This window comes from Galeopterus variegatus, unplaced genomic scaffold (assembly GCF_000696425.1).
Source record: "Galeopterus variegatus unplaced genomic scaffold, G_variegatus-3.0.2 Scaffold4910, whole genome shotgun sequence".
In the NCBI taxonomy this organism is placed as follows: Eukaryota; Metazoa; Chordata; class Mammalia; order Dermoptera; family Cynocephalidae; genus Galeopterus; species Galeopterus variegatus.
The window spans coordinates 79,166-90,433 of NW_007731021.1; the positions used below are offsets into that span (position 1 = coordinate 79,166).

The following is an 11,268-nucleotide window of genomic DNA, read 5'->3' on the forward strand; positions in this document are numbered from 1 at the left end:
AATTAACCATTATGCTGTGTGCACATTGTCAGTCAAAGACAGACACGTAAGCACCAAACAAGGATGAGAGTTGGCTAGGACCTACCACACAGTTAACTCCTGGTTAACTAATTATTGAGATAATTAGCCTCTTAGCAAATCTTGAAGTGGTAGCTGGAAGTTGTTAACCTGCTAAGCATACAGGTTGAGCATCCCTTATCTGGAATGCTTGAGATCAGAAGTGTTTGGGATTTCAGATTTTTTCAAATTTTTGAATATTTGCATTATACTTACTGGTTAAGCATCCCAAATCTGGAAATCTGAAATGTTCCACTGAACATTCCCTTTGAGTACCAGGTGGGTGCTCAAAAAGTTTTGGATTTTAGAGCATTTCGAGTTTCAGATTTTCAGATTAGGGATACTCAACCTGCATTACCTCTCACTGCTCCAGACAGCTTACTGTCCCAATTTCAGTCTTCTTGCCTTTCTCCAATCCTTGTTCCACACTGGAGCCCAAACCATTTAAAATCATGACCTGGAACCTTAAACCTCTCAATGACTTCTTACTGCCCTTAGGTCAGAATCAAACTCTTCACAATGGCCTATGAGATTCTGCATGTTGGACCCCAGCTACCTCTGCATCCTAATCTCATGCTCTTCTTTCTCTTGGTACTACGTTCACTATACCTGTACAATCTTTCTTTTAGCTCCTTGACCACACCTAGCTTCTTACCAATCTAGGGTCTTTGCAAATGCTGTTTCCTCTGAAACATTCTTTTGTCTTTTCCCCCCTCTGGGCTGGCTCCTTTTCATCTTTTTGAGCACAGCCAAAATGTTCCCTCTTCAGAGAGACCTTCATGACTGCTGTATCTCTGCATGACCTTTGTTTTCTATCACTGAACCTGTTTCCCTGCACAGCTCTCATTATATTATATAGGTTATTACTTACCTCCTTCACTAGATATGAGTCCCATTAAAGCGAAACCATATCTGTTTTGTCCTTAAGAATTTTGTATAATGCCTACCATACAACATGGATTTAGTGAGTATTTACTAAATGAATGAATGACACCAGATCGAAATAACTGCTAGGCTGATACATCATTAATCAGAATGTAAGGTTAAAAAAATAGTAAAATCTATTGGTTAGCTGACCAGGTAGCTTTATAGTAGTCACATATGGCATGGAATGAGAGGTTGTGAAACAGAACATCTGGAGGTGTGACCCTGGAATCTGCACTTTTAACAAGCAACCCAGGTGACTGGGCGTAGGCCATTTGCAAACTGGCCTGTGGGAACCACCAGTGGATAAATGGAAAATCTATTAAAGTGCCTTCCAGTTTTAAAATTCTGACTCATCAACATCTTTTGAATCACGCTTAAACCAGAAATCCAGGCTAGGTATGGTTCTTTAAAAGATAATTATTTTAACAAAGTAGGTATATAAACAGAGGAAACAGGAGCTCATTAAGCTTTCAGGTCACAAATGTTTACATACCTACACTGTTTAAAATCTGAATTCAGGATTGGCTGGTTAGCTCAGTTGGTTAGAGTGCTGTGTTAGAGTACTAAGGTCAAAAGGGTTTGGATCCCCATACCGGCCAGGTGCCAAAAAAGTAAAATCTGAATTCCTTTCCTGCCATTAGAAAGTTGATTTTGCCAAGAGAATGTAATCTTTTCAAGTTAACAAAACCTAAATGCTTCCATCAGATTTACATGGGCAGAAAATCAGTGTTAGAATGAGTATGACAGATCTGCAGAGTAAAAGAAGTATGAAAATCTGTAAGGTATAAAAAAAAATGCTCTTAAACTGAAGGCAGGCAGAAGACATAAAAATGAAAATTTCTGGAAAAAAAGCTGCCACCATTACACTCAAAGTATCTTCAAATATCTAATATATATTCATATACAGTTCACTCACATTTGAAAAAATTTCCATACCACTCTGAAAATTCCAACATTTCATTTTGTACTTACAATGGCTGGAAACTGAATGTCAATGTTTACATCCGAATTTTTGAAACCCAAACTGCTACAGGATGACCCATATAATCTTAAAGAACAATCTAAAAAAAAAAGTAAAATTTCTCAGAAGTTATAATAAAACACTGCTATTTCAGAAATCAAACCATGAATTGAAACTACACACAAAAGCAAAACTGTATCCAAGTCTGGCATAAATAAAAGACAGAAATACGTGGCACTTTGCTCTTCCCTTAATTTTATTTAACAGGGAAGCCTGCATCGACTGTGGTTTAGCTTAATAGCAACTCTTCTGATGTCAATTGTAAAATATGTTAAATTTCTACATTATCATGATCACATTTTATGCGGAAAACACCACCTGCAATGAATTTTAAAATGTAAATTTGAAAAAGGATGCCTAACTTTGTTTTATATTTATAAACTTGATACTCTGTGTAAAAACGAATGCAAACACTTTTCACCTTTTTGAAAACACACATAGGTATAATTTACTATAAAGAGTATGTTTCAGCAAAACAATAATAATAAAAATGATCTTTCAACATAAAGTTACTTTTTAATATGAATTACTCATTACATTATAAAGAAAAAGCACCTGACATAACATAATCCCTCTGGAAAAACTTTTGAAAAATAATTACAATATCACTGATATAATTTAAAATGCAGGGCTGGCCGGTTAATTCAGTTGGTTAGAGCATGGTGTCATAAAATCAAGGTCAAGGGTTCCGATCTCCACAGTGGCCAGCCACCAAAAAATAAATAAATAAATAAATAAATAAATAAATGAATAAAATGGTAGGCTGCAGGCACTTCACACTTCAGAGGAAGATGTTTGTGTGTGGACATGTGTACTGACTATATTTATTTATGGCTTTTATTTTCAATGTTTTACTACTATTGTGCCACATTATCCCTTCTCATCTGGGTTCCCCCCCATCCCCCGAGTTTTGCTAATTCAAATGATTTTTGGGGGTTTTAACAATTTTCCATAACAGAGTACATTGAATTTTACGTGGAATTCTATGGCAAAAATCATCAAAATTATACCTTACTTCTCAGGAAATACCTATATAATGAAATGAGTAGATTTTCTCCACTTGTTCTTATGAAAGCACAGTCCTAAGAATTATAAGGTGATACATTTAAATAACGATTCCAACCCTAGCTGTGGATCAATCACCTGTGAAGCTTTATAAAAGTAGTTGTCTACGGCTCTACAGATAATTCTGATGCACAGCAAGGACCAGGAATGTTAAATCTATTCCAGTTATTTACCTAATCGGGAATGGCCGTGGCGGGTGGGTTGTTGCTGTCAAGAATTGACAGCAACTGTGTCAGGCATTTACCATACCTGACTTTAAATTTTCATAAGCAGCATACCCCAAATAGTTGTCCCTCCTCCCCCTCTCAACAAAGATCTAAAATTAAAAATAGGCAGAAGACAGATATAACTTGGAAAATCAATTCAACAGTACACAAAATCCATTACAAATTACTTACAAACTAGTTTTCAAAACTCATTTTTAATGTTGCAATTCTTTTACGTATGGTCAAATAAAACCTTTTTTAGACACAGATAACCTGAAAACAACTCCAAGATACTCTTCTATCTCAACTCAAAATATGGTGTCAATTTAGGCAGGTAGAAAGGTAAACAAATATATACACAAGAGTCCCACACTGCCCAATAATATGTATTCAACTTATATTAAAGTTCATGCACACAATGAAATTTACAACGAAAACAGGTTTATAATGGCAATGCATGTCAAAGTCTTTGTTACCTTGGAGGAAGCCAGGAAAAACAAAAAACACACAAAAAACAAGAGCTTTAGGACATGGCAAATGAATTTTTATAAGATGAAAAATACTACTGGTAAGAAAAATGAATGAAGTAGCTAAACAGAAAAATCTAGAAAATACCTGGTAATTTGTGTTGGAACACATTTTCCATGATACATTTAATTTCTAGCCTCTCTTCTAAGTTTTCATTGTGTAAGCCGAGCTCCTGTACCACTCTGTCAATAGCAATGCCAATTGCGTTTATCTGGGAGTGTGTTGGCGGGGGTAACGTGGTAAGCAGCTCTTCCTCTTGCTTCTCCTTTTAAGATCAATGATGACAATCAAAATGACTCACAGTTTTTAACTTCTACCACTCACTGAGACAACACTCTACAGGATTTTCTGGAATCTTGTTCTTAGCCCTCCTTCTCATCTTAGCTATTAAAGTCTTCATCCTATCAAACACTTTTTTATACATATAATATGAACCAGTGATAACAGATGATAGGCAGGAATAAAGAGAAAGTGCAAGGAAAGAACATTAGAAACAGCAATGACAAACTGATTATTTGCTTTATTATATGCAGAAGGACATATACCTAGGTCCTAGGTCCTGTCAATGATTTCATACATCCTTATAATACCTTTAAGGAAATTCACAAGACTGTCCAGCAAAACATATCTGACCAGTATAAAGTATTTTGGCTAACATAAACTTGATAAAATAGGGAAATCATTAATATCATAGCCTTAAAGGGAAGAAAGCCACAAAGATGACAAGTAATAATAGCTGACAGTTAAGCATATTTATTTGGGTTACATTAAACTTACCTTAATATTTTTTTTGTGCCTCTTCTCTTTGATATGCTTATGAGCAAATGCAATGGATTCAATTAAAACATCACAGAGTTTGCAGGTGTACTTTGCTGTAGGGTAGTTCCGTGGTCGCTACAATTTGAACAGATTTATGAAGACATATACATATGCATCTCCAAACATACAGGTAACAATTAGCCAGATAATGATTTTCCCCTTCACTTTAAAAACTGTTAGTATATTATTGTCTCCCTTTATTGCTATCCTAAGTCATTTTTATTTAAATAACAGCAATTACTCTTAATTCCATTAAATCTCACTAAATATCACTATTAACTTACAGTACTTAAACAGTGATAACCAAAGCAAGATATCTAATTTGTCAAACACGTGTTCTCAATTACTAACTGTTTAGACCAAAATAAGGATTTTAACTAACAAACACTCATTTATGTACGAAGATGTTACCCTTTTTAGCCTGTCAATGCAGTCTCTTTTCAATCGCTCCTCAGCCTGCTGTAAGCCCAGTAGCTCCTTCGTTGAAAGCACAGACTCATCAATCACAGGGCCTTCCAAGTCTCCATCCTGCTCATTTTCCTCATTTCTAGTCCTCTGTGGCTTCCTAGGTCTGGACCTTTGCTTCTTGTTTTCTTAAGTGAGGGGAAAATGTTATTGGCAATATTAAATCATACCACTCCTGAGGAAAAGGCAAAACTTACATAGGTATTAATTAAATCATGATACAATGACATATGAACACAGAGCAAAAGGGAAGGTAGCTCTCCGTGGACAAAATGCTTGAATATTCAGTAAGCACACCACCTGATACATTAGTCCATAGAAATCGTCTTTTTGGAAAACATAGAAAGAATTCTACTTCAATCATATAATTTGATTTTATTATCTCTACCTGGTATACTGCTGAGCATACTCATATTCAAGCAACAGTTAAAATTATCCTCTGAAAGCAAGTATACCTATAATTCAAATATACTTAATATAAATGTACATATTTATATTTAATATGTTCTATTATTCTTTTTAGTATACCTGTTATTCTAATAAAAACCATCCACATTTGCTTCCATTTTTTTTTAAGGTGAACAATTTCAATACGGCAAAAATGGACAATGTACCCTTAGAGAACTCAGAAATCAACTACATCTTTATCTGGAGTGAAAAATCACTCATTGAGTTGCAAGTTTAGCCTTCAATAACAGTAACGGGGTCCCTCCAATAATAGCAAGAAGTCCAAGCCAAAATTTTATTTACTGAGGAGGCTGGCCAGTTAGCTCATTTGGTTAGAACGCTGCCTTGTAATGCCAAGGTCAAGGGTTCAGATCCCCATACAGGCCAGCCCCCCAAATAAACCAAAAAATAAAAACCAAACAAAATTTTATTTACTGAGGACTATTTCCCTTTTATCTTTACTTTCATTTTAGCTTGCCTGCACACTGAATATATTTCAAAGCAAAAAAAAACTGGTAGTTGAAATAAAAGTTTACTGAGTACAAAATCATGCTTATAAACTCTGCTGTTAGTTCTACAATCCTCATAACAAATAAATCAATCCATTCCTTTTTTAAACATAACTTTTTAACTTATGAAACAGAAGATGACTGGAGGATTAAACTATAAAAACTTGTTTTAAATAGCTTTGATAACTTCTATCAAGTTCTGATAAATGAAGCTATTAGTAACACATATGATTAAAATAAATTAGTCATTGGAAATATAAACCTACTGAAATACTCTGCATGAGGCAATTCCTCCGTTAAATTCTCAAAGGAACTCATTACTAGTACAGCAATTACAATGGACGAGCTTACAGAAAAAAAATTCTGTGCCAGGAAAAGAAGTGCAATTTTAAAAAAAGTTATTGCTGAGAACTCTAAAAGACAAGCAGCAAGCACTGTGCTCTAGCTATTTAAGATGCATATAATAAAATTCTGCAAACAGTTTCTATAAACAGTTTCGATATGTGGCAATCAAAAAAATTGAAGATACTGGCCAGCTGCCAAAAAAAAAAGAGGGAAGTGTTAAGAAAAACAGTATAAAAAAAGTCAACCGAAAGGGACTGAACAATAAAATACTAAAAGGTAAGTAATCATTTGAATAGAAAATCAGGCTACATTAATATTTCCTTTTTAACATACCCCCTACTCCCAATTAAATTATCATAATCTTGTAAGGCCTGTACTCTTGGTCTGAACAAATTTTTGAGATAAACACTTCTTTTAATTTAGAGGTGTGTCCATTCTCAATGAGTTTGCTTATAAACTATATCTTCCTAAATAATTGCATCTGACTTCAGTGTTCATGAAAGAAGTTTTTTTTTGGCAGCTGGCTGGCAGGGGATCCAAACCCTTGACCTTGGTGTTATAACATAACCAACTGAGCTCATCAGCCAGCCCCGAAAGAAGTTTCTTACTCAGGCAAACACTCAGAGATTTACACTAATATGTGCAACACCCTTTTGAAAAGTCCATATTAGTTCACAAAACAGTAACTGACATGTAACCAAGTCCCTTTTTAACTCCTCCTCGGTCCTGATCAAAAGGCGACTCAATATATTTGCTGTCATTTTCTAGAAAGAGTGATTTCTCTCTCCCTCCAAAAACCATGATTAACTCTTACTGCTTTTATACAGAGAACTGGATCGCTGCAGACATTCTGTTGGATGATAACGGCAGCTACCATTACTGAGTACTTTATTATGTGACAGATGTAGAGCAAGCAGTGTATGTGCACTGCCTCATTTAATTCCTGCAGTAATCCTGTCACGGATGCTAACAGTATCCCCATTGAACAGATGGGGACAATGCCTTTCTGAGAGAATAACTGACTCGTCCAATGGCACATGCCTAAGTCAAAGTAAAGGGATTTGAAATACAGATTAAAGTATGGATAGAATTCTGAAATTCGGCCTTCTATTTAACAATATGAAAACTAAAAAGAGGGTTGGTCTGTTAGCTCAGGTGGTTAGAGCGTGGTGTTATGACACCAAGGTCAAGGGTTTGGATCCTGGCACTGGCTGGCTGTCAAAAAAATAAAAATAAAAAAAAGCAACTCTAACATACTTTTCATTACATCTTCCCACATAATTTAATAAGACCTCTCATTAAGACACAATTCAATTTAAAGAAATTTCAATCCCTTTAATGAGATCCTTTTTTAGGATCCTTGTAATGCAGTACAAAATTTATACTTTAAACTGAATTTCTCTCTACAGTAAATAACATTATACCAAAGCTTAATACGTCTTTTATGAAGAAAAGGATAAAAGCTGAATAGCTATTTATTTAACAACTGTGAAAGAACCACCTGTATTTCATATAAAGAAAACGTGAGCTTTTGGATCTCTTTCAATAAAGACAGTGAAAATGCATTTCCTGTTCAAACACACTTAAAAGCAACTTCTTTAGTTGTTTTTGAGACCAAAAAGATTACATGTAAGAGTATGTTGGTCTGCAAATGGTCCCTTTTAAAATGTCTAGTTGCAAACTTTTAAATGATAAACGTGTCTTTTAAAAATGCTTTTCAAGATCATCTATTTCTTTCCTAAAAGGCCAGCTGTAGGTAACTAAATTAAATGTCCACATCCCACCTGGACACAGTAATACAGAAATACTTAAATATAACCAAACTTTAAAAAAGAGAAACACAAATTAAAAGCCTGGAAATTATCAATAAATGTTCAGTTTCTCTCTGTCAGGATTTCAGGTTGAGGAAGGCCAAGTTAACAGCCAAAGTAGCAGAGTTCCTGATTTCAGTGAGCTCTACTTCCTTGTGAGTTTCAGTTCCACTTCTTTGTCTACTACTCTGCATAAACAAGTCTCCATAAAGACCTAACCTCTCTGAGCTGCAGCTGCCTGATTTGCAAAATTGTGATTCTACCTTTGATATATCACGACACTGTTGCATCAGATAATTCCTTCAAGTTCTTTCTAGCTTAAAGATTTATAAGGCTAAGGTTTTATCTCTCCCTACTATTTAAATCCTTTATACCACTTCATTCTGTTTTTGCTACTTGATTGGCATTTACTCTCAATTTTCCTATTAAAAAATATCAAATAGGGGCTGGCCAGTTAGCACAGTTGGTTAAAGCGTGGTGCTGTTAACACCATGGTCTAGGGTTTGGTCCCTGTACCGGCTAGCTGCCAAAAAAAAAAAAAATTAGGAGAAAAATGATCAAATAGCACCTTTTACCCCATTTAATATTAACAAATGCTTGAGTTTTAATTTTTATCATAAGACTCTCTAAAGAGGTCTAAAGAGAGTCTTTTAAGTATTCTCTATGCATGGGACACAAATTCAAATGCCTCATAGGTAACCTATACATGAACTGTCCACTGTGAGCTAACATGAAGGAAAAAGGCGTCTGGAGACCGAGAAGTACCCACATTGCCTGAATGCATTTAATGTCAAAAAATTGTAAAAGAGCTGGCCAGTTTGCAACTCATTCTATATGGCTACTAAAAAAGGCTTTCAGCCAATAAACTTTTCTCAAGTATAATTTTCATTTTGACACTAAATATTATTGTTTCATTTTTTCCATCCAATTTATGACTTCATTTCAGTAAATATCCATTGGATAAAAACAACTTTCCTGCTTATAGAAATCATTGCCATTTGGACAAAATCTACTTTCCGCTTTTTAGAAAAAATGTACAAATAATCACTTTGGAGCAATTATTATCAAGCATATGAGAGCACTTAGAAATGGGTTTTGTTGTTTATAGAAACTAAACAACAAAGATTTTATCTGTATCTCTGACTTTCCAAACTTTCCAAACTCATGCTTCTCAACTTGTTTGCCATGCTCCCTTTTGACAAACAAAAATCTCAGGCAGGAAATAGATGTATGCAGTTTATATTGTGTTTTTACATAAGTTATTTTTCCGTGGCATTATCTTATGTCATTTCTATTATGGATAAATTAATTAATCAAATACAAAACTGTAATAATTTTGAAAATACAAACACACCACTCAGAAATTATGATATGATCCCCAAGAGGATGTGATCAACCTCCTCTGTAAAAAACACCAATGGAAAATATGTTTACTATAGTAAAATGAGCCTTATGTCAAAGTAAAGTTAAAGAGACCATTTGTTTGAAATGTATTGAAGTTGCCCAAACAACATGATTATAATGATTAAAAATATCATATTAAATAAGAGACCACTTCTTAAAGCAGAAGCTACAAAAAGTTGGAACTGCATTGCTGAAAATAATAAAACTCATCTGCATGAAAGAGAATAAGACATTGCTGACTTTGGGGTTCTAATATGACAAGTTGGAACACATTACCAGGACTTCCTGCTTCCATTTCCGACATGGTTTCCAGGCTTGTTAGGTCTTTATGAAACAGTCGTCTTACAGTTTTGCAGCCTCTTCCATCCTGCCACCTATAACCATCTTCACTCTCTTGAAAGGAGTCTTTTCTTGGTCGGCTTACAACAGGAATTCTAGGTCCAGGTTTGAATTCCCTCCAATTGTCTGAATTACCAATAAGTTCATCAGGTAGCCATCTCTTACTTTGATCTTTGTGGTTGTCATTTATCCAAGGGGGTTGACTGTAAATTGGGTTTTTAAATGCATACGGATTGCTGGAAACAGCATAGGGTCCTTTCCTGGGGGTATTTCCATAGTTCCCTGGTGTTATCTTCTTTTTTTGGAGGCCTTTTTCCATTTTACTGCTATGGCCCTTAGCATAATCATCCATTATTAAATAATCTTGTTGGGGGTGACCCCTTCTGAAATCATCATCATCAACAGTCCCTCGGTCTTTAACGCGCTTCATAAAATAAGGTTTTGCTGCATCTCCCATGATCTTTGACTTCTATTTTCTTACTTTGCACCTAAAAAAGGGAATTTGGGGTAAACATCAAACTATAACAAGATGTACCAAGTACAGAAAATACCATATTTATCGAACAGATGCCAAAAAACCTATAAGAAACTCCTCTTTTCCTTTTTTTAAAAAATAAAATTTCTATAACATTGCTAATAAGTAGTGCATTACACTAGAAGTTAGGAGGTTTGTGGAACTGTAGGTGAACATGTAAAAAAAAAAAAAAGAGGTTTAGACTTATAATATTTTTCATGAAAATCAGTACTTACTATTTCACATGAGGATTAAATCTGTGAATAAGAGAAGCTCCTATAGTCTCGAGAGCTGTAGTACTTACCGTATAGGAAAATGTCACTCATATCCAGTTGGTCGGCTTTCACCTACACGTATAACAAAGCGCTCCTCTTCTAAGAAAACCTCATCCCAAGCCAATGCCTCACAAAGCTCCAGAAACAGTGTTTCTTTCTTTCTTTTTTAAAGTTAGCAACTCCTTTTAAGTGTTATACAAAGTAACCGGGGGCCGACCCTGTGGCGCACTCGGAGAGTGCGGTGCTTGGGTGCGCAGCAGTGCTCCCGCCGCGGGTTCGGGTCCTATATAGGGATGGCGGTTCGCTCACTGGCTGAGCACGGTGCGGGTGACACCAAGCCTAACGGTTGTGATCCCCTTACCGGTCACAAAAAAGACAAAAAAAAAAAAAAAGAACTACAAAGTAACCGGAACTTTCTGCGAACAGAGTAGCTCTCTGCTCTTAATCCCACCTTCCCGCCCCTTCACCACCACTGTCCGGACCTGACAGGCCTCGAACTTCTCTGAGTACGGAGGGGCCTGGCTCCTGACCAAGGA

At 35.6% G+C, this 11,268-nt stretch overlaps 1 protein-coding gene across 1 annotated transcript in view; it reads right to left on the bottom strand.

Moving 5' to 3' along the window:
* The window catches only part of ZCCHC6 (zinc finger, CCHC domain containing 6), a 60,030-nt gene extending 49,073 nt beyond the window's left edge, over positions 1 to 10,957 (bottom strand). Inside the window, exons 1-6 of the mRNA XM_008588576.1 lie at positions 10,762 to 10,957; positions 9,881 to 10,431; positions 5,035 to 5,216; positions 4,582 to 4,698; positions 3,892 to 4,069; positions 1,957 to 2,045 (exon numbers count right to left, since the gene is read on the bottom strand). Of these exons, the coding sequence (XP_008586798.1) occupies positions 1,957 to 2,045; positions 3,892 to 4,069; positions 4,582 to 4,698; positions 5,035 to 5,216; positions 9,881 to 10,400 (1,086 nt within the window). The 5' untranslated portion in view covers positions 10,401 to 10,431; positions 10,762 to 10,957. The remainder of the gene's footprint in view (positions 1 to 1,956; positions 2,046 to 3,891; positions 4,070 to 4,581; positions 4,699 to 5,034; positions 5,217 to 9,880; positions 10,432 to 10,761) is intronic.
* Positions 10,958 to 11,268: the final 311 nt, after the last annotated feature.